The sequence below is a fragment of the Diachasma alloeum genome, unplaced genomic scaffold (assembly GCF_001412515.2).
Source record: "Diachasma alloeum isolate Michigan unplaced genomic scaffold, Dall2.0 Dall_scaffold_00364, whole genome shotgun sequence".
NCBI lineage: Eukaryota > Metazoa > Arthropoda > Insecta > Hymenoptera > Braconidae > Diachasma > Diachasma alloeum.
This window is the reverse complement of record NW_021680503.1, coordinates 680,496-705,339: the sequence shown is the minus strand read 5'-3', so window position 1 is coordinate 705,339 and position 24,844 is coordinate 680,496. Positions and strand designations below refer to the sequence as shown.

Here is a 24,844-nt window from a genome sequence, read left to right as displayed (position 1 = left end):
CCCCCTGTTTTCCGGAGTCGACTCTAATACTGTAATATTCGATGTAAACTCGCCCCCATTCCTTCTCGCAATTTCATCCAATCTTTCTTCATGTCCCGAAGAAATTATGTTTGAGGATTTTTCATGCCATAGAGGGAATACCAGTGATGGTTAATGAAAATGGATCATGTTTATGCTGCTTTCTACTCTCATTCAGGTTTTTTTTCGCTGGTTCAAAGGTTCACATGACTGGGGAGGGCGATGCGATGTGAGGGAAGATTTTTATTCTCAGACATGTTGAGGTTTGGTGGATTTCCATTGTCAACTTTTAATGAAATTTTAGATATTTTGGATATTCGGAAGGTTCAATGTTGATTTTTTTTCATTACTCAATTTTTATTGAATTCTGCATTTTGATAAAGGTCAAAAGCCAGAGAAATGTTTTATTTGAATTAATAAATTTAGTTGGATGGGTTCATTTTCGTTGCGCTTGTTAATTATTATTTCTGCTGTAATCCTGAGACGATGGAAGTAGTATTGATGGCGAAAATAAAAAGATCTACATCGGTAGATTGACGGAAATTAAATTTGATCTTAAATTGTCGAAAATAATTGGCACAATTTCGTAATACGGGAAGTAAAAAATAAATAGAATGATATTGTACATTAATAGAATTACAGTTAACTTTATATTTACATTCCCAAAATCGTTGTGACATCTGCTGACTATTATTTTACGTAATGAGAGGGCTCAACAGCCACGAGACATTGTAAAATTCCATTTCTCTATTCAACAAATTCTCAGAAGCAGAATTCTCAGAAACAGAAGCTCAAAAGGTATGAGACAACATTGATGGGATATTGGCATAACATTGAATCCCCATTTATTAATCAGCAACTATTTCATCATAACCAAAATAATTCAACTTTTTCGTGCTGTGCACAGGATATACCAATGATTGTCTACAAAATTCCACAGTAAATAAATTCGTTCATTACATTTTCTAAAATACCTTCGATATTAAGATCAATGAAATTTCACAAAAAATATAGCGCAACATCTCTAATTAACGAGCATTCCCTACATAATTTTCATCATCATCATCGTATTAATTCCAGCCAATAAAACGCCCATAATCTTCTAATTACCTCGTTATTATGCCCAACACAGTCGATACTTTGCTGGAAATTCCAAAACCACTTGCTCTATATTCATATTTTACCCCTCATATAATCCGTCTGAGATCAGACCATCGCGGAATCGGTTTACCCAGCGATATTTCAGCTGCGACAACCATTCGGTGAACCGTCAATACTCAATGCTCGAATAAAAAAGATACAGTGGCCGAGGGGAGGGGGATGAAGTCAGTGTCGGAACGGGAAATCGCTCCGTCCATTTCACGAATCTCTTCTGGGAAATCTTTCCGTAGGGTGATCCGTGGTTTAGTCGCTCGGTTTTCTGGGCTTGCCGCAAGCCGACCACTGGACATTCCATCTCTGTACGGTTTTCCACGGAACACGTAAACCACGTACAATGTGAGAAGATACACAGAGCAATGGAGTATTGCATTGGGCTTGTTTGTTTCCACTTCTACTATTGTTTTCCCTCGACAAAAAAAAATCTCAGCTTTTTTGGGGAAATGTTATGCCAAGGGTTATTACATACAATTGTGTGAATACTTTTAATCAAAGTCATTGTCATTCAGGAAAAACAAAATCCCGGACATTTCGACAGTTTGATTAAATTGAAATCAAGTGGATGAAGGCTTTGTGGGTGAAAGCCAAAAACTCGTCAAAAGGTTACGCTGGCAGTTCGATAAAATCCCAGGAATTTCATTTGTTTCACGAACACTGAGTGGGGGGGGGGGGGATAAAAAACAGCAATATTGAGAGTGGTGAGTAGTGGTGTGAAAATAAAAATCCACAATAGGGGACGGAAAAAGGCCGAGTGTCAGTTATGTGGAGTCAAGTGAGTGTCACCAGTTTTTCACGTGAATGGAAGGTGTTTCGACGCTATTCCCAATTGGAGGAATTAGATTGATGGGGTCATTGTGATGATCATTGCGAGGAAGACTAGTCGACAGGGCTGAATTGATACTGACGACTCTAATTTTTTTTTGTTTTTTTTTTCAGCTGCTCTTGAATGCAATGTTATTTATTCAGAGATGAATTCGTGAATTTTTAAAAATTCATTTTATGAAATCTATGAATCTATTTATTTATTTATTTATTTATTTCGTTTGTGAATCTATTTAGAAACAAATTTGTGAATTTTTTAAAATGCATTTTATAGAATTCACCCAAATGCATCAGAAAAGAATGAAAAAAAAATGAATAGGATTAATTCTTAAAAAAGAATAAAAAAGTCTTTGACCCGCTGATTTTATTCAGAAACCTGGATCATGACTTGTGTCAAGTGGATGAGACTTGGTCGATTAATATAATTGAACTACAGTTCACATGACATATAATACATAATAAAAATACAGAATAGGAGACGGAAAAAGGTTGAGTGTCAGTTATGTGGAGTCGAGTGAGTGTCACCAGTTTTTCACGTGAACGGAAGGTGTTTCGACGCTATTCCCAATTAGAAGAATTAGATTGATGGGGTCATTGTGACAATGATTGCGAGGAAGACTAGTTAACAGGGCTGAATTGATACTGACGACTTTAATTGTTTTTTATTTTTTGTTTCAACTGCTCTTGAATCTAATTTTATTTATGTAGAAGTGACTTCGTGAATTTTTAAAAATTTATTTCATGACATCTATAGAAACAGAAAAAGAAGAAAAATTAGATCTGATTAATTGTTGAAAAAGGAATAAAGCTCCTGATTGCAATTTTATTCATCTCAAAACTAATTTGTGAATTTTTCAAGATACATTTTATAGAATTTACCCAAATGCATCAGAAAAGAATGAAAAAAAAAGGAATAGGATTAATTCTTAAAAGAGGAATAAAAACGTCATTGACCTCTTGATTTTCTCTAGAAGCCTGGATCATGACTTGTGTCAAGTGGATGAAATGTGGTCGAGTAATACAAGTGAACTGTAATACTGTGTGTGGGGGGATGAGCTCCAAACAAACATGTACAAGCGAATGTTGAGACAGAGCTGACCCCGGGGTTGCAACCGAGGTCCAGCGCGTTTCACCGTCACTCGGCAGTGAAGAATGGCTCCACAGAAATGGAGTAGGAACAAAGGAGGGGTGGGAGTTGGGCCTTCATTCAAAGTGTCAAGGGTGGAATTACCTGACTATCCCGAGGATCGCAGTACGACTTTTGTAATTGTTTGATACTTCGTCTTTCGGGGGATTAAACGGTGATAGATGTCTTCGTGAAATATGAAATTGTCTTGGCATTTTGGATTAAAAGGGTGGGGGAGGATTTCATGTGTAATGAAATGTGTATTTATCCGAATATAATATCTCATAAAATTTCGTAAAAAAATTAGTGAATTCAAAAGAAAATTCTATTGGATTTCAGTTGAATTTTATTTTAAATAGAAATGTTTAAAGGAAAATATTCGGCTCAAATTTTCCAATTTCTTTGTTTGATTTTTTACATAAATAAATAAATAAAGAAAAGAAAGAAAAATGAAGTGAAAAGAAGTCTATATATATTCGATGAAAGTTTCTATTTAAAAAAATGGTAAACCTGAGGAATTTTCGAATAAAATCAGCCAAAACCTGATAAAATTTCAAACAGAAGTTGAATAGACATCCAGTAGAATTTCCCACCGCCTTCACTTCGTTTCTCAATGAAATTTTTCCATGCGTGTATTCCGGTATGGTCTAGCGGCTAGGATATCCGCCTCCCCCGTGACTTCATATTTTAATAAAATATTTTTCTCTCACCTCTCGTTGTTCTCGTGATCATGTGATACTTTCTGCGAGGGGCTGCATATTCTCTTGAGGGATTTTCCGCTCCCCTGACTCATACCAGGCTCCACCACCCCATCCCAAACTTCAATCGTCGACTTGCAGGCTGATGTACTGCCGCATGAAACAAAAAAAACCCCGTATTTACACATATACCCTGAAATTTCATCATTTGAAAACTCCGCGCGAGCTCGATATGCCGAACGATTGGGGAAATTCAGGAGAGAGGAGACGCGAGTGAAAAAAAATTATATGCAGAGTACTAGGCGCATGGGAAATTTCCAGTGAAATGTCCTAAGCCGGGTAATATCACCTCGCTCTGCATATCTCCAGAGATTCGAGAAAAAAAGAGTACAGAAAAAAAGTTCATATCTCCCGGGACGTAAGGTGGTCCTGTGCTGGGGGCCCTCGAGAGAGACAAGGAGGAATAAAGGAGAAGAGAGTACACAATCCACAGTCTACAGGGTATTCTCTCTGCTTCGAACTACTTTCCCGGTTCACCGAAGCTCGGATTTACAATATTCCATTCAGAATTTATGCTGGCCACGATAAAGTTCATTTTTCTATCCCCTTCATGCCAATACACTTTTTCATTGTCGTCAATTTTTATGTTTTTCTCTTTGTAAATGTAAACACGGGGGGAGTTCTTTTATTCGTTGCTTTGGTGGGGTCCTCTTTGAGAATGGATTCGTACGGGGAGAAATTTATCTGGACAAAGAAAAATTGTACGCAAAGAATATTTATTCGCAATTCTATGCACGAACGGAGTATTTGTTGTATTTATTATTCATTATTATTCATTCGTTAGTGCAATTTTTCCGACGGAACAGTTGTTAACGCAGAAACGAACTGCAGAATTATTTATTTATATAATTATTGTCTTGTTCATTTACATTTCAATTGAATTTAAGATGTTTATTATTATTTGTAATTAAGAATTTATTTTTCGCGTTTTCCTTTGATTTTCGAAAACATTATGAATACGGAGATCAACAATAGAATTGTTCATTTATATAAATTTTTTGATTATTAACATTTAAATTGAATCATTCACTTCATTTTTCGCCAGACATTTTCTCCACTCATTTTTATTCTCATAAAACTTTGAATAAAATGTATTTTCCGTACATAAAAAATGAACAAAGCTTCAACTTTTGTCCATGATTTTGTGAAGATGCACTTTGAAGACACGTCCTCCCAAGAATTCTCACCATTCTTCAAATATATCTGGACCAAGAAAAATTGTACGTAAAGAAATCCATGTTTTTCCGCAATTCCGTGCACGAGACAGAGTCACTCTTCTACGTGACTGTTGTGCGTGGCCTATATAACCATTTGGGCGCTAGGTTACACTATTCCGATTTGCATTTGTGTACAGCCCAAGAGAATAGGGCCAACGGGTTGGGGAGTTGTAACGAAAACGTGTCACGTATAAGTCGAGATAAGAGGGGCAAGTGTAGTTACTCGAGGGCAACTGTGGATACCTCTTCATAGGTACGTGATCGGTTGGAATGACTTGCGAGAATTTTTTCACCTCAATTTTTATATCCGAGGGACGAGGAAGGGATTTATACAGGGGGAGAACGTACAATGGCAATGAGAGAAAAATGAGCAAGTTTGCAAAAAAGTCCTGCTTAGAGCAAAAAATCTTGCGATATTCCGTTGGAAATTTTTGAAAAAAAAAATTGTTTGGTTTGAATTTCGAAGTCTTAAATCATCATCCAATTTGACAGTTTCCATAATTTTTTTCATCAAAATGTGAATTTCCAGTGAAAAAATTGCTTAAAATTATTATTTTATTATTATTACATTATTATTTCATTCAAAAATTAATTTCCCATCTGTAATTATTGAATAGCCGAAGCGAAGCACTATTGTTCCTTATTTCGCGTAACAAAATATTTTTGACGCAACTGAATCTATTTTTTCGACAGAAAAATGTTCACCCCAGGAAAGTATCCAAATGGTCAGATATTAAAATAGTTTTTCTTCTTTTGGAAAATTCTTAAATTATGATTTGCTAGCGAAGCGGTAAACCAGTTTCAGTTTTCTAGAAATAGCTCCGAATCTAAAGGAGATAACGAAATTTTTATAATGACCTTTTTTATAGCCCCCAATTCGCTGTACAAGAAAGGTCATGACAAAAATTTTTCTATCTTCCCTAGATTTCGAGATATTCATTGACAACTGGGCAATAGTCAGAGGCGATTTGAACAGTTTTATCGCTTCGCTTCTGGATTTTTCGGTTCAAACAAGACTTGCTTGAGAAGATATTACTTTTGATACAAACCTCAGATTGTAGCTCGACAGAAGCACGTGAATCGTGTCGGAGAGTCTGCCACGTAGGATCAAGTGACAGTCGGTTGTTTTAATTTTTTTGCGTGTATCGTAGTGTCCTGTTCTGTACTTGTCACCGTCTATGTCAACGTCGCAGGTCAATGTACCCTGGTCCTTTCGTAAATCATTGGAATCACGGTCGGACGAGCGGATGCTATTGCTCATCGGGTTGCTGGCTCTGATAACATCGACTGCGGGACAAACAACATTTACATTTAAATTTGGAATAATAAAATCCGATTGATCGACGATGCATTGTTTTTGCTTTATTGCTCACCCAAATTTTCGGTTGTGGCGGTTGTTGTTGTTGTTGTTGTTGTGGGGGCGGCTGTTGTCAATTCTGTGACACTCACTCGCGCTAGAAACCCGTTGTAATTGAATGGCGGAACTTCCGGTCCAGATCTGAAAATTATGGGTTTGAGCATTGGAAAAATATGCGGCGGACTGGTGAGGAATAATTGATATTTTTATTTTTATGGAGAGTTGAGTAGTAATTTTTAGGAGAATGATATTGAATTCAATTTGAGGATGGGAGGGGGAGGGAATCGTGAAAATATATTTTTTTCTTTTTAAATTATAATAATTCACTTACATAATCATAAAATTTTAGGTTTCAGTAAAAATTCTGCGGAATTGCCCAACTCACTTGAATTTTTCAGAAAACTACGAATATTCAGTACCAAATTACGTGAAATTAGCAATTAATTAGACATTAAAGACTACATGAATGAATTTTTCTTATTTATTTAAATTTTCGTGGAATAATTCAACTGAATTTGACAGTTTCCATCAATTTATTTATCGAAGCGTGAATTCCCTCTGACGAGATTGCATAAAATTGTAGTGAAACAATAAAAAAACTTGCAACATCGCGCAAAAAAAATCTTTTTTTCGTTTTAAATTATAATAATTCACTTACATAATCATGAAATTTTAGGTTTCAGTAAAAATTCTGCGGGATTCCCCAACTCACTTGAATATTTCAGAAAACTACGAATATTCAGTACCAAATTACGTGAAATTTGCAATTAATTAGACATTAAAGACTACATGAATGAATTTTTCTGATTTATTTAAATTTTCGTGGAATAATTCAACTGAATTTGACAATTTCCATTAATTTATTTATCGAACCGTGAATTCCCTTTGACGAGATTGCATAAAATTGCAGTGAAACAATCAAAAAACTTGCAACAACGCGCAAAAAAAATCTTTTTTTCTTTTTAAATTATAATAATTCACTAACTTGAATTCCACCAGTAGTTCCGGTCCGGTATGCATCACAGTAGTTTTCTCATTGCTGCACAGCATCTTCAGCATGGTACTCGAAATGGTGGGTCCGGCGTAAACAGCGATGTAATCTCTGGTGCAGTGGCTGAAATGCCAAAAAAAACCAAATAAATCATTCTATCGTAAATTAATTAAATCGTTAATATTCCATTTTCCCATTAATGGTCAATCCCATTAGCGGTGTTCATTCGGTCGAAGAAAATAAAAAGAAAGGCGAGAGGGCGAGCGAAAATTACGAATTGATGATGTGAAACAGACTGATAAAATACGGGATAATTAGCTGGAACGCGCCGTGTGGAATGGGGCCAAGTTGAAATTTTTGTTGGCACTGCAAATTGGCTTATGTACACTCACACATTCGTATTATTAAATACATTTGGTCCTTCCATTTCGCAGCGGCAATGCAGTGCCATCTCTCCTCCACGTTTATTTCTCTCTTTTATATGAAATTTCGTTGATTCAGTACCAAAAAAATTGGAGAACTGCACTAGATACACTAGTGTTGAAATTAAGACATTTTTGTCTTCCTGTTTAAGACGTTTGTGTTTTTAGATTTAGGCAATTTTTAGTGTGTACTATACTTGCATTCATTTGACATCTCCCACCTTCATCGTCCATTTCACTCTAAGTTTCTGGACATTTTACAATGATTTTATTATGTAAACTTTGCAGGGCTGAATTTTAATTTCGATATTGAATCGTTAGAAAACATTTTAAGAATAAAAAAACATATTGGAAAGTTTATTTTTGCAAGTAGATCGATGAAATAATCTGAAAAGTGCAATTTTTGAAATTACGAGTATTTTCGATAAATAAATTATAAACAATCAATTTCCCACGACAAAAATCTTCTGTTCGAAATCGTAATAAATTTTTTCATATTCAGAACTTCCCCAAAAGTCGATCGTTTCAACAATTTCAATTATTTATTAATAAACAACGAATTTTTATTATCATTATTTGTTATTATTATTTATTAATGAATCAGGATACAATGCCCCATTGCATGGGGAGAGTAATTACAGTAAAAACTTTAATTTGTCATAATTTGTACCTTGAAGGAATGTTTAAAGAAATAATAATTCTGTCCAAAATGTAATTTGAAATAGGCAGGACATTCATGATTTTTTTACATTTTTCCCCACGCAATTTACTTGACAAATTTGATGGTTAAAAATGGTTGAATCTATAGTGTCCGCACCAAACTGTAAAAGATACTTGGATATCCTTAATGTTTCCACTTAAAACGTCTTGAAGATATGAGTTTTCACAACGATAGTCGTGTTTCATAAAAATAAAAAAAAACTCCAAGTGCCCTTCCTCCAATTAAAATGATAATAACGACGATAATTCTTGAAAAGTCTTTGAAAAATTGTTGGCGAAGAATTCAACTGCCCATACCGTTATTTTCCGTTGAAAATAAGTAGAATAAAACACGTGGAAAGTTGCTTTCATCGCAAAATAGTCAAAAAATATTATAGTAAATGTTATAGTACATTTTTTAAATATTATAGTAAATATTATAGTATACTAGAACAGGGCGCGTATTGTTTTCCATGGGTGCCAGAATAGCAAAACCTTACCGCTTCGCTAATTTTCATCTCAATAATAATGCAGGAAAAATGAATGGTTTTAACGAAGTTTTTCACAAGGAGAATTTAATTGTTGAATAATTTATGTGGAATCGTCATAATTCTCTTCATCTTCTTCTTCATTTTTCTTTTGCTTTTTGCGGTTCTTTTTATTTTTAGGGATGTATTATATTCTATATACATATATACCATTTTATATCTGCATTTTTTTACAGCACAGAACTATATTAGATTTTTTTATTGTTAAAAAAATAACAGTATAAAACATATATGTATAGTATACATAGTACGTATTGTATACTATTTATAGTATGTATATTACATATATGTTGCATATATTACATGATAGTATATATCATATTATATTATATAATATATGTATTTTTTTTATTATAGTAGGAAATGAATTTTCTCGTTTTTTTACAATTACTGTAAATAAAAGATTACCGGACACAAAAAAATGTATATGTAGACATCATATTACATTACTTGATAAGCGGAATATTCAAAAATCGTTACACTGCACGGAGAGAAATGTTCAGTAAAAATTTCGGAACGCCGTGGAAAAATTCTGTGATTTTAGATAAAAATTACGTGACAGTTCCGTAAAATTTCCTACAACCACATTTCGCTGAGGAATTACGGAAAAGATACGCAATTTTTATTGAATATTTCTCTCCGTGTGGATTTCTTAAAAGTGGATTTTTGCTAATAAATTTGCAGTTCTCTTCCGAATGGAATTCCTAAATTAGCGAATTCGAACTCCTGAGGGCAAAGTTATTCATTCGGACACAAAAAATAGGAAATTTCGGATTTGACGAATACAGAGCTTCCATTCGGAGGCAAAAATAGAAAAACTAAAGGACATGTATATGACGACCATTAGATCCATTTCTCCTCCAGTCTCGGATCCATCCGAAGGACCCTGTACAATGCATACTTTCCGCAAACATCTCAGCAGTTCTAAGAAATCTCAAGTGGACGGTGGAGAAAAACCCCGTAGATTGACCGTGGAAACAGTTTCTCCCCCATTTCACGCCCGACTGCTTGAAAATACCGGAATGGTAAATCGGATTCCCCCAACCTTTGTGGTTCTCCGCTTGAAAATCGCAGTATAAAGGAAAAGGAAAATCCATTTGCATCTGAAATTGACAAGTACAATGCGCACGGTCAATCGTGACAGAAGTAGTCGGCTGAGGGCATTAACTGCTTCATCTGTCACATTACGTCATCGTCTCGCGATTTGAATGATACATGAAGGTCATATCCTAATTAACTACACCGGGAATATCGTATTCTATAATAAAACAACACTGAAACATCTCGCGAGTCATAGATTCATTTTTGAAGTTGAAATGGTCAAAATGATTAAAATGTGTTCGATTTTATTGACCAGTTTTCAATGAATATCTCTAAATCTAAGGGAGACAGCAAAATTTTCATCATTATCTTTTTTGTAGCTCCAAAGTTGCTCTACAAAAAAGGTTATTACGAAAAATTCGTTATCTCGCTTAGATTCGGAGATATTCCTCGAAAACTCAGTTACGGGCTCAATCGACTTGAACCATTTTACCGCTCCGCCCCGGAATTGAAGTATCCACTTTAAAAAAAATCCGGTGTAACGATTTTTGAAGTCTCTATTCCACTTATCAAGTAATGTAATCTTTTGTTTACAGTAATAATTGTAAACAAAGAGAAATTCATTTTTTACTGTAATAAAAAATATATAGTTTTGTAAAAAAATTTATATACAATAGTATATATGTATATATTATATAATATATAGTGTATATACTATACATATGTTTTATAGTGTAATTTTAATCGCTAAAAGGAAAAGAGAAACGAAGAAGTTGAAGAGCGTCCTGACGATTCCGAATAAATTATTCAACAATTAAATTCTCATTGCGAAAAACTTTGTTAAAACCATTCATTTTTCTTGCACTAAATTAGTCCGCGCGCTCCGCGCGGTTATGCCCTACGCCATGGGGCTTAATGTATTTCAATTGTAGTGAATAATCTTATATTAAATTTCTGAAGTTAATATCAAAGTTTCCGAAGAAAAAGTTTCAGGAACGTATTTTATTTTTTTTATATATAATACATCCAGTGTGACTTTTTTTGTAGCCGATCTATTCGGCGTATTGTGTCATTAGATTTTTTATAAGTGATAATAACATACATTTAAGAGATTATGATAATACTATACTATATTATATATACTATGTACAATATATAATATGTATGATGGATTACAATATAGTAAGGTACACACAGAAAAACCTAAGCGTAAATTACGTTTTCATAAACGTAAATTACGTTTTCATAAATGTAATTTACGTTTATAATTGTCATAAATTACGATTTATAATGTGCGTAATTTACGATTTCGCAATCGAAAATTACGCTTATAATCGTCGCGAATTACGTTTATGTAATCGTAATTTACGCTTCAACTTCAAGCGTAAAAGACGACTTCTTAAACATAATTTACGTTAAGGTTTTTTGTGTGTATAGAATATAATATAATGAAGTATTGTTGTAATATCTTCAATGTATACTATCATCATTTACGAAAAATCTAATGATACAATACGCCGAATCGATTGGCTTCAAAAAACGTTACACTGGCTTTTTTTATTAAAGGATTATTATTGATATAAAAATTCACGAAAGAAAGAATCGGTAAGGTTTCACTCTTCTGGCACCCCTGGAAAACAATACGCGCGGGAAGCTCGCGCCCTGATCCAGTAAAGAAAAAGAAACATCCATTTGCATCTGAAATTGACACGCAAAATGCGCATGGTCAATCGTGAGAGAAGCAATCGGTTCAGGGCATTAATTGCATCATCCGTATCCCCCGTATCGTAGATAATGTGGGCTCATTTATCTCTAGTTTCAGCAATGATTAACCACTCTGTCAACCCTTATCCCCGAGGCTGGGATAGTTCGATCCATCAGGATCAGCCGAGAAGTTGCTTGTTTCTTCCAGTTTTCGAGTTGAATTTATTTATTTTCTCTCGTTCCCCGACGTTTGCTGATGATTCAGTAGATATTGTCGGGCGTGTCCTCATTAACCATCGGGCTTTTGGCAACCCTCCAATATCGACAAGGATCGCTGTGTACAGATGGACAGGGCGTGTGTTCACAACGAGACGCAAAATCGGTTAAATAATTGACGTCCTCACGCTCTTATGGTGGATGTAGCCATCGTTGTGCGTAATTTTACACGATTCGGGGGCATATGGCATTATGAAAGTATCATTGGGGTGATATAATTATATCATCGATTATTTGCCGATCGGTTTCGGCGTTTACGTTATTTCCAGCGCGATGGGCTTCACGTTGTTCGTTTACACATGAGTGGAAAAATAGATTGTTGATTTTTCGGGGGGGAGAGAGTTGAGGGGGGAGAATATATGTTTTTCATGGATTTTGTTATTATTTGAAGTTATTTTTATGCGTAGAATAAATCAATTGGGTCAAATACACGTGGGGAAATTGTTTATTTGAATAAATAAATTTTATGAACATCAAATAAATTATTTGGGGCATATAATCCAAATATTTGAATCGAAAAAATATTTTTACGTGATTAAAAAACGTAATTTTATGATTTTTAATGATTCTTTGATTTGTGACATGAATGATTGATATTATTTACTTCCAAATTATTTAAATTTTTGCACATTCTTCGTATTTTTCCGAATTAAATATCAAATAATCTTTCATATTCAATTCCATTTTCGGGGGGTGGGGGAGCCATGGGGGAAAATATATGTTTTTCATGGATTTTTTTGTTATTGGAAGTTATTTTTATGGGTAGAATAATTCAATTGGGTCGAATACACGCGGGGGCATTGTTTATTTGAATAAATAAATTTTATGAACATCAAATAAATTATTTGGGGCATATAATTCAAGTATTTTCCTTGGAGAAAAGTCTTTATCTGATTAAAAACCGTTACTTCATGATGAATTTGTGACATGAATGATTTTCTAATATTAATTTTCAAGTTGTTTTAATTTTTTATACTTCTTTATATTTTTCAGAATTAAATATGAAGAAATCTCTCATTTGCAATCCAAAATTGACAAGAACTATTCAATTCTGACCAAGACTTACTTAATATTATATTCTCAAATTTTAAACGCAGAAAAAATGTTCTATTTAAATTAAATGAATTTTATTTCAATCGAGTAAATCCTTTACTCGATTCCAATAGAGGATTCACTTGTTTTAAGGTAATTGTATTCAATTAAAATCGATAATTTTTCTGGGTGTATTATGATTAATTCGAGATCTCAACAATTTTTCAACACCAAAATTATTAATTTAAAAAAATGTCAGAACAAAACATGAAACGCACTGAATTAAAAAAACGAAATTCCGTTCGTCAAAGGAAACACTCAACACCAAAACCCAGAAACAGATATATTAATCCCCCTCCCCCGTCCCCAAAATATCACATGATTAACGTTGAAAATTCAGGGATGCAGTGCCTCAACATCGTAGCATTCGCAGTCTCGAGTTCTCACACTCCGTTGTTATTCGAAACCGCTTCGCACGTAATGAGGTACTATTTCGTGGCAGTCCATTCTCATTTTCGTTCACTTGGGTAGTACAGCCAGAGTCGCTGTCGGCCGTACACAGTGGCACAACACAAGGGCAGGGAAGAGTGTAAAGAGAGAGCAAAATGGGTGGGTGAGATATACATTCAGGCGTATCGGTACGTATATATCTGCATTTCCATTAACGACAGAAACTCCCTGGCAGAGCTATTGCGGTTTTCCTATTTTGTTGCTCCGCATTTCAGGTCTTCGTGAAATTGTAGCTAATTAATTTAAAATATATTGTACACACGTGAAATTGTATTCTACATTTCTTCTCGTTAATGGAAGTTGTATTTATTTTCGAGGCCAGTTTTTTGTTCACTGCCGCCTATAATTTCCCTTATTAACTAGAATAATTAATAATTAAAAAGCAATATTATTTTTTAAAAAAGCTTGGAAAAAGCTTGAACTTTTTCACAACGACAAAGTTACATGAAATTTCTGTAGCATTCTTCATTGACGAATCAGTTAATTTCTTGAATATTCAAGTAATTATTGATTTTCAGGTCCAGACGACACTGAAAAACCTTGAAAATTTTGAAAATTCAGGCAATGACTTCTCTGAATTTTCAATCTATTGAAAATTGAATTGTATGTGATTTTCAATTTTCACGATGATTTTGGAAATTCAAGCTTTCATTGAAGAATCAATGATTTTTTAACATAAAAAATCCAATTTTCTTGAATTTTCAAGATGAATGAGAAATTTGAAAATGTTTTCATTTAAAATTTAATTCAAACTCACAACATTGAAAATTCAAATGACATTGTGACTGAAATTTTAAGAAATTTCTAGCAGTGGAACAATTAATATTGTATTATGTTTATTATTATATACCGTTAACCTTAACACGAACTACATCAAACTTGTCCAGATTCTTTTATATTTTTCAATATTTTTATCTTTCTGCAACTGCCCATTGAAACGTTTTATGTTTATACTTGACATTTTTTATTGTTCATACACTTGGATAGAGCATCTGTATAAATGAATAAATAAATAAGTAAATAAATGCAAAATAAAAATTATAATATTAATATTTCATTCTGAATCGATTCCTAGAACTATCGAATTGATTAAAATGTGATAGCTGACGACATCTGATGACATTTACCTCAGTCCTGCGCTTGATTTTTTTCTTAACAAATTTCATTTGGTGTCCTGTGGGAGGAAAAACTCAGACTCCCCCCTCCCCTCTTCACCCGCACAAGTGAACTCAACGAATGCCCAAGGCGGTCTCGATGTTTACACGCTTGATTTTACCTTGTCTTGTCGCCATTGTTTTTCGTCTGATTACCTGCGACGACAGGAGCGTTAACAAGCTGGCCGCTTGCCTCATCGGACAATCTCAACTGTCGTCTTACTCGCTCTCATTTCACTCCTGTTACTTTTACCAGGGGCTGAGAATAATTTTCCTCCTCGCAATTCAATTACCAATCGTGGAACAAGAAAAATAGCATTTTCCTTGTGGATAGCTTCGTCTTTTTTGCTCTCTTTTTGTTCTTGAATTTAAGCTACTCTGGGTTGAGTTTAAAGGTGAACTGTCGGTGTGGATTAAAGGTGCCATTTTGTGATGATTTTGGTGAAGATTTCGGGGTTATGAAGTTGAGGTGACTAATACACAAATCATTATTTTTTTATGAGAATTTGGTGAAATTGCATTTAAAATTGAAAATTTTTGGATGAAATTTCTGGCACTGTTTTTGGTAATTTTTATTACATTGTGGTTCCACTAAAATTTCAAGGAATATCGTCTTTGAAAAATCAAAGGTTTATGAAAAAATCTGTGACAACTGTAAATTTCAGTCCTATTATTCAATAAAAATTCTTAGAAATCAGAAAAATTCAGGTGAACATTTTTTTGGATTTACAATCATCAATACAACATTTAGCATAGTTTGATATAATTTGATATTTGATTTGATTGAATATACTCGTTTTTTTACTGTTTAAAAATTCGGAATTTCACAGAATTTTCAGTAGAGATTGAAATTCTATGATTTTTTGCCTTTCAAATCGAAATAGTTGTCTCTTTTTGTTATTACTTTTTCGAAATTTTGATCACAGCAGAGTTCCACTGAAATTTCAAAGAATTTCAACATTGAAAATCCAAAGGTTTATGAAAAAATTAATGGAAACTATAAATTTCAGTCAATTTATTCAATCAAAATTAATAAAAATCGGAAAAATTTAACTGAATATATTCTTGAAATCCCAATGAATTGAGAATTCAACGTATTTTGGTACTGGAGTATTGAAGTTTTAATTGAAAATTTAAGTAAGTAGAGGAATTCTCATCTTCCTACTATTTAAAAATTCGAAATTCCATTGAATGTTCAGTAAAGTTTAAAATTCCATGATTTTTTGCCCCTCAATTCGAAATAGTTGTCTCTTTTTGTTATTACTTTTTCGAAATTTTGATCATAACATAGTTGCACTGAAATATCAAAGAATTTCGTTATTGAAAATCCAAAGGTTTACGAAAAAAATTGTAAAAACTTTAAATTTCAGTTCAATTATTCAATTAAATTTCATAGAAATCAAGAAAATTCAAATGAATATATTGTTGAATTCCTAATGAATTGATAACTCAGCATAATTTGTACTTAATATTCATATTTCGCTTGAAAATTTAAGTGAGTTGTAAAATTCTCGGGAAATCCCATGAAATTCCACAGAATATTCTTCTTTAAATTGTCTTAAATTATTTGCGAATGTTCTTAAAAATGTTTCAAAACAGTGTAGATGTCCGCGTTGACTCTGGCAAGATCTGTTTACCTTTCTGTTATTGTTTACCTGAGGGTGACGCGTAAGGTAATTTTGTTATAATTATTTGACGCTTTTGAATTATTGTTGTTATGCTGAGAAAGAGAAGAGAGGAGATTCAGTTCTATGGTGAAGGAGGAGGGAGGGATGTGTAGATGTAAAACAAAGAAAAACTTTTATAACATGAAGGAAATAAAGAATTGAATTGAAATTAATTAAATTTTCTTGTTTTTTTTTTGTCTAAAATACATTTAACGTCACTCTTCTGAGAATTACCCCTCAACAGTCCATAAAATATCAATTTTATTGTGTCCAGCATCACCAACAACAGACGACAGATCCTTAGAAAACGTTGACATATCCCCGAAAATCAAAACTTTCTTTTTCTCGGTGAAATGTTATTTTTTTTCCAACAGTCTGCTAGAAGTTTACGAATATTCTTTTCATATTTCCGCATATCCCCGACCATTATCCCTTCCCTCCATGCATCTATGATAACCTGAAACCTCCATAAACTCCAAAACATCGCGATCCCCCAGAAAAACAGTGGTATCGCATGGCAGTAGAATCGCCCAGTGTGAGTCAGACTTCTGATAATTAAATTCAATGGTTGGCCCGACAAAAGTTTTTGGGTGGAAAGGCCGTTTGTTGCTGGTGGGCTTTTCTTATGGCCTGTCGCGGTAACTTTCAACCCCGCACTCTCTTTTACCCGTATAACTATGCAGAGTTTCAGGGCCCATTATGCGCTTGTCACAACATTTCATTAGAAACTTAGCGGTGAATGTAGGTGTGGGGTTTCAACTTCGAATAAGGTTTTTACTTTTCGTATACAGACCATTTGTACACACTCGCTTGTACCAGTGGTCGTTTACTTCCTTATATACTACTTTAACCTCAACATTTTCCGTCGTACTTGTGAGGAGCGGGAATTGGAGGCGAGGGTCAAAGTAAGAAGCCATCAAGTAAGCCAGAACCGTGAAGTCTCATCTAGATTCGCGACGAGATGTGAACTTCGGCCTCGGCTTAACTCCTCCCCTTTCACGTTTTTTTTTCTCCTCATTTCTCCCTGGAAAACAGGGTGGGCAAAAAAAATCAGAACTGAAATTTCCGGATAGAAAAGTTTAAGTCGGAAAGTTACGGGGCCAATCTGAATTATCCACCACTTCATGAGAAACTGACAGTTTTTACCACATTTTTGTGATTTATATCAATTTTTGGGGAAGAATTGAATTGAAATTTGCAATTGTCGATGATTTTTACGTCAGAACAAATTTTTAATGACGAAATTTTTTATAAAAAATTTTAATTTTAGGTCTTTTCAGATTTAAGGCGAGATTTTTGTGAAAATTAAGAGTCAAATATCCGGATAGAAAAGTTTAAGCCGAAAACTTACATTTTTCTGATTTATATCAATTACCGTAAAATAATTCAATTGAAATTTGCAGTTTTTATTGATTTTCTCATCAAATTGCAAATTTTCAATTACGAAATCCCTTAAAATTTCCGTGAAACTGTCGCTAGATAAAGATTTCCAAAAAGTGCACCAAAAATTACAGCAAAAAATTGTCAAGAAAGTTCGTGACATTTTCAAGAATTGAAAAATATGGGGTGCACTGCTATAAAGAAAATAAAATTCCAAATCACCTCTCGCCTTTTTCTCTCCATTTCTCTCTAGCAAACACGTCCAAAAAAGAAGACTAAAACTTCCGGATTGAAAATTCAAATAGAAAAGCTTCAAATTCAATCGAAAATTCAATTCGAGTTCTATTGATTTCCGGCCGATTCCATTGAAAAATGCCCGAGCATATCGTGTAGTTTTATTCAATATAAAAGTGCAATGAAAAATACTCCCTTGTAATACCACAAGAGCTTCAAAATTATCGGGTATTTTCCGATAGGTTCGTTGCAAACAAACGAAGGAGTCAAGTTTTTCAAGTTAAAAAATCACGAGTGATCTTTCCTGAAAAACTTGACGACTTCGTTTGTATGCAGGGAACCTTGAGAAAAATGCCCGATTAATTTTGAAGCTCGTGTGGTATTCGGGGGATTATTTTTCCAATCCAAATGTCGGGCAATATAATTGGACCATGGTCCAATGAAATTCACAATTGAGAAATGAAAATTGTATAATTAACACTCATTTCGAATAAAAATCCTCGGATTACCACAATTGAATTCAATCTGTCAGTTTGACGAGGGGTTAATTCGACTGCATGATGTTTTGTTTTTTATATAGCAACTACCAGAGAAAATTATCAAAAAATGATCAGTTGAAAACCCTGTAGCTTGTACCACGTGATGTCGAATGGGCCAATTATATTGCCCGATATTTGGGTTGGAAAAATAATCAATAAAAAAAAAAATCGATGGAATTCGAGTTCTGAATCTGAATGACCCCTGCGCGGCCCCTCATTTTTATTTTTAATTCCCACTGATAAACTCTCGTTTTATTTGACAAGAAGGCATGTTGACCCGATTCTCCCTCCCCCGGTTATTCTCCCTTAGACGTGTCCCATGAAATTTCATGAATTCGTACCATCCACGTACACATTGAGCAAAAGAGAAAGAGGACGAAGTGGAGAGGCCACTTCTGCCGTAAAACTTCAGAAAAGTCGGGAAGAGGCATGGAGGTTATGTACAGTCGACCCGCCACGCGGATTCACCAGTGGTGCCCTCTGCCCCCCGCCCCCTAACCTAACCTATAAAAAACCCGAATGAATTCTCCCAAAGCCATTTGAAGTACACGCTACCGCTCGTATTTTTTTCTCCCTGCATTGGCGATAAGCCACGGTAATGGTGCCATTGGTTAAAGGACGAACTTCAATAAAATGTGAAAAATAAAAATAAAAGAAGAAGACGTGAAACTGAATAAAAAAAAATAACAAAGAGAGCGGAGCCTTGGGGACAATTTGATATTTTCGAATATCGAGTGGTCGCGGGAGTTGAAACTGACTACAGAGTTGAGCAAAACCTCTCGCTGCGAAGAGCGAGAGGGGGGGGGGCAAAACGAAATTACAAATTTTTTTCCGGTGCGGAACGAAGGACGTAATCCACTTTCGGTTATTACGTAAAGCCCGTGGGCCTTCTCGTCTTCTCTTTTTTCCCCATCTGTATTTTTCAGTCTATTCCATTTTCCCGGAAATTTCCGTAGACCCCTTTCCTCGTTTGACGATCGAAACGACTAATTTCTGAATGAGAGAAGACGTGGAGAGAAAAAAAATGATCGTATCTCCCCACCGGAATTTCAAATCCACCTCAAATAATAATTAGAATAATTAGGCTTCGGATTGAATAATCCCGGGAATGTAAATTCGATATAAGGCGGCCTTAATGTGTCTCGTTGGAGGAGAAATTCACGTTATGATGGCCATCCATTAATCAGAGTCAACTCAGTACCAAGACCCCGGGATTTCGTTGATTCCCCTCTGTTCTATTGGAATATGCCATTTATCTCGGAGTCTCTCTTCATTCTCAACGCATAATAGCATCGAGTTATTAGTTAATTACGAGCGTGGTATGACAAAGACGTAAGCCATCACGTCTTCCTTGTGCCGGGGATCAGTCTTAACCGTGGCATTCAGAGCTTGAAGTATAACCGTCCGTAATTCTCCATTGTTGATCCTCTGAATTTTGAGAAGAGAAAAGGGCTTTTCGTTCTTATTTAATGGGGAGCGGTTGAGGATTTGAGTAGTTAAGTATTTGTACTTCTCGGGAGTTGTGATGAAGATGGAATTGATTGATGTAGATGGATTTTTTTTCATCTGGGGAAGAGTGGATTTATTAAAGCATTTTATTATTTTGAGAATTTCAAAAAATTTAAATTGTATTTTCAGGGTGTAATTGAGTCTTTTGCGAGGATTCGAGCCATCACGTTTTGCTTGTGCTGGGATTAATCTTAACCGTGGCATTCAGAGCTTGAAGTATACCGTCCGTAATTCTCAATTGTTCATCTTTGAAGTTTGAGAGAAGAAAAGGGTTTTTCGTTTTTATTTAATGGGGAGCGGTTAAATGATTTGAGTAGTTAAGTATTTGTACTTCTTGGGAGTATTGAAGTGAATAATTATTTGATGTAGATGGATTTTTTTTTATCTTGGACAGGGTGGATTAATTTAAACTTTTTTTTGAGAATTTCAGAAATTAAAATATTGCATTTCCTGGGTGTAATTGAGGCGTTCGCGAACATTTGAGCTATCACGTTTGTCTTGTGCTGGGAACCGTCACTTTTATTATTCATTTGAGCAATACCTTTGAGCTTCAATTTTTAAGACGTGAGCCATCACGTCTTCCTTGTGCCGGGGATCAGTCTTAACCGTGGCATTCAGAGCTTGAAGTATAACCGTCCGTAATTCTCCATTGTTGATCCTCTGAATATTGAGAGGAGAAAAGGGCTTTTCGTTCTTATTTAATGGGGAGCGGTTGAGGATTTGAGTAGTTGAGTATTTGTACTTCTCGGGAGTTGTGATGAAGATGGAATTGATTGATGTAGATGGATTTTTTTTCATCTTGGGAAGAGTGGATTTATTTAAGCATTTTATTATTTTGAGAATTTCAAAAAATTTAAATTGTATTTTCAGGGTGTAATTAAGTTTGTCGCGAGAATTCGAGCCATCACGTTTTACTTGTGCTGGGATTAATCTTAACCGTGGCATTCAGAGCTTGAAGTATACCGTCCGTAATTCTCAATTGTTCATTCTTTGAAGTTTGAGAGAAGAAAAGGGTTTTTCGTTTTTATTTAATGGGGAGCGGTTAAATGATTTGAGTAGTTAAGTATTTGTACTTCTTGGGAGTATTGAAGTGAATAATTATTTGATGTGGATTTTTTTTATCTTCGGAGGAATGAATTAAGTTGAGCATTCAATTTGATTTAGAGCATGGAAATTCAATGTCTAATTCACGTTTATTATTCATTTGACCACGCACTGAGTTCTAATTTAATCTTCAACTTCTTATTTTATAATAAGAGTCCAAGTTCCCGTGAAAATTCTAATCCTCTATAAAAATATGGTTAATGAACGAGAATTTCAAAAATTGAAAAAACAATCATTTTCTAGGTGAAATTTTTTTTTCATTTTGGGAGGGATGAAGTATAAAAATTAAAAATTGAATTCAGTTTGATTTTTTCATTATTAGTTCACTTTTATTATTCATTTGTGGATCAACAAAAATGTCAAAAAAATAATTTTTGATGTTAAATTTCATTTACGAGGGCAAAAAATAGAAAATTTTGAAATTGACTGAAAGTGCAGTTTAATTTTCAATGTTATAACAGCAGGAGAGGATAATTTCTCTCCTCATATTGGACTCTGCGAATATACAACTAAAACATGAATAACCGGGATCAACCGGAAAAAACCCGTGTTGATTCAAGAATTCGCCGTGAATATTCAGTGGGCCGAATAATCAAATTGATAAAAAAAATTCCACGATATATTGATCTGAATTTTCCCGATTTCTATCAATATTTTCATCCAGTAGTGAATGTCTCCTGTGGAGCCCTCACTCGCCAAAAATTTCCGAGGAGTGTACCGGAAATTGCAGCTAAAAATCTTCAGCAAAGTAATTGAATCTCCATTGTTCATCCCTCAGATCGCAAAAGTAAGAGAAGAGTTTCATTCTTATATAGCTTGGAGCATTTAAATGAGACAATTCAAGTCCGTTTTGTATTTGTTCTCCCCCGCTACTGAATAGTATAATCATCTAACGTACCCAGAATTCTTCTTTATCTCGAGACAAATAAATTAAAGCTCCAGCAAGACGCATTAACTCTTATCGGAAGACTTAAATCAGCCTCCACTTTTCATCGTGGAAGATAGTCTTTTTCATACGGTGCATCGGTTGCCATGGCAGCGTTAATTAATTTTTACGGCTGAAGGGAGGTAACGCAGAGTGTGCATTCACCGCGGAAATGAACAAAAAGGGATAATTAACTTCAAATAAAATACAGAATAGGCCAAATGGGAGGGAGGGGACAATTATTCACAAGAAATTGTGTCATTCTGGCTGGATAAATTGCAGATTCGGGAATCAGTCGGGTGAAGGGGGACTGTATATAAAAAAAAAATTACTTTTGATCAGAAGAAATAGTACTTGTACCCAGTACCTGGGCTTTTGGGGAAAAGGCACATTTTTGTACTTCCTCGAAGTCACAAAACAACTTGATGCAAGTATCATTAATTGGAAGTACTGAAATGAAGTCCTAAAAGTACTTGAGAGAAGTTGAAAAATTACTCTTCACTAGTACCTTTGGTACTTGTGAAAAGTACTAAAAGTACTGGCAGAAAGTAGTGAAGCTATTTCTTCCCAGTGCCATTTCTACTCGATCAGCAGACGTGGTACTTCACCCAAGGACACAAAATGTACTTGGGACGAGTATTTTTAGAACTTTTCAAAAGTGAACTTCACCCAAGTACCGGTTTGTACTGGTGGGAAGTAATTTTTTTTTGTGTTCTGCCTTTTTATACTATCGGAAATGAGATGAAGGGGTTGGGATGAAATAAGAACGATATCCTGATGAAATAGATACGTCTCGTCGGTGACTCATTCGTTGCAGATCTCTCTGCCATGTGGAAAAGCGAATCAATACTACTCGCAGCACACACACATGTGCCATTCCTCCCCTCCCGTGCCCCCCGGAATCCTGGGGAGTTGGGTAGAAATGAGAGAGAAGCTAAAACATCTTCCGAGGATCTTGTACGAATCCTCCGGAGTAGTGATACTTTACCTGGCGGGTGATGTATGATTGCAGTATGAGAACGTTTATGAGTGTTCAACGAGAGGAGGATATTTTTATTGATATTGAAATGGGGTCGGAACAGAACATTTATTTTGTGCTCCGGAAGTCGACGGGGTTTTGCAAATAAAATTGGGAGGGAAAATGAATTGGGGAGGTCGTGGAAAAGTTGAAGAATTCTTTTGAGAATTTGATTTGAGAAATAATAAGTTGGTTATAAAAATGTTTTATGCCACTCATGCCTGAAACCGGCTGGATTACACACTCGACGCTTCGCGTCTCGTGTCTAATTCAGCCGGTTTCAGGCTTCGTAACATAAAATTTTGTTCAGTACTTGTTGGAAAATTTCGTCTTTAACGTGTGTGGTTACATCACTCGCCTTCGGCTCATGCTGTAAACTCCACACACGTTAAAGACGATATTGCCCCACATGTACTGAAATATACTATTTTATGGGGAAATTATGAAAATTGGCTGAAGTTTTGGAAATTTTTTTTATTTTCCAATGAATGCGATTCATTCATTCTGTGATTCATTTTTTGTGGGATCTAGAGTGTAGGCAACATAGTGTGGAGAATTTGTTACCGAAATTTCGTCGTTGGAAATGCAGAATCTTATAGAAAAATCAATGGAAACTGAAAATTTCAATTCAATCATTTTATGAAAATTGTTAAAGATCAGGAGAATTCAGGCAGGATTATTTTTTCGCGTAAATTGGGACTAAATATTCGTGGTTTGATGGAAAATTCAAGTGAGTTTGGAAAATCTCGTGCTTCTGGTGCTCAAAAGTTTAGAATTTCAGTGAATTTTCAGTAGAAATTAAAATTTCCTGATTTTGTTTTCCCTAAATCGAATTCAGTGTCCCTCTCCTGAAATTTCCTAGTCAACTGTCCAAAAATTTTAATTTTTTTCTAATAATGAATAAATTTTCTCAAAAAGTCGGATTTGCAATTTTTCTTTGATTCCAAAGATTTTCAATAAAATCGATTTGACGTACACATGACAAAATAATTGTGAAAAGGAAAAATTTTATATCCTTTATTCCATAAAGATTTTATATTTTTCTTTTTATAAAGACTTCAGTGCCCCTCTTCTAAAAATTTACCAGCCAACTGTCCAAACAATTCAATTTTTTTCTAACAATGAATAAATTTTTCCCAAAAAGTTGAATTTGTAATTTTTTTCAGATTCTTAAGATTTTTTTATAAAATTGGCTTACAAAGTATACATGGCACAATTTAAAGTTCCTCTTATGAACTCAATCACCCCCTTATTAAAAACAACAGATCCAAAAATTCTTAAAATACTACACAAACTTATCATGAGTAGTAGATTAAATATCTAAAATCAAAGATTGTAAGAAGTGTAAATATTTAGATTAAGTTACTAGAACATTACTGATAGTAAAAATAAATCCTGTAGATTTAAGCACTTTAAAAAATAAAAATAAATATATACATGGCATAATATCTTGAATGAATTATAGAAAGAACTAAAAAATTCAAAACCAAAAAGCCTCGTCTCTCCCCCGACCAGCCCCTCAAACAAAATGATTCACATTCAAAATTTTCCTCTCCGGCCTTCTAAACATAAAATGGCAACATAAAACCGTGTGAATTCCGGAAATTAAATCCAGAAACCTCGCCCCCCCCCCCC

At 34.6% G+C, this 24,844-nt stretch overlaps 1 protein-coding gene across 1 annotated transcript in view; it reads right to left on the bottom strand.

The window, feature by feature from the left end:
* LOC107041372 overlaps positions 1-24,844 on the bottom strand; it is a 189,280-nt gene that overhangs the window by 16,295 nt on the left and 148,141 nt on the right. The window contains exons 8-11 of the mRNA XM_015261895.2: positions 7,442-7,570; positions 6,473-6,597; positions 6,149-6,386; positions 3,835-3,972 (exon numbers count right to left, since the gene is read on the bottom strand). Of these exons, the coding sequence (XP_015117381.1) occupies positions 3,835-3,972; positions 6,149-6,386; positions 6,473-6,597; positions 7,442-7,570 (630 nt within the window). The remainder of the gene's footprint in view (positions 1-3,834; positions 3,973-6,148; positions 6,387-6,472; positions 6,598-7,441; positions 7,571-24,844) is intronic.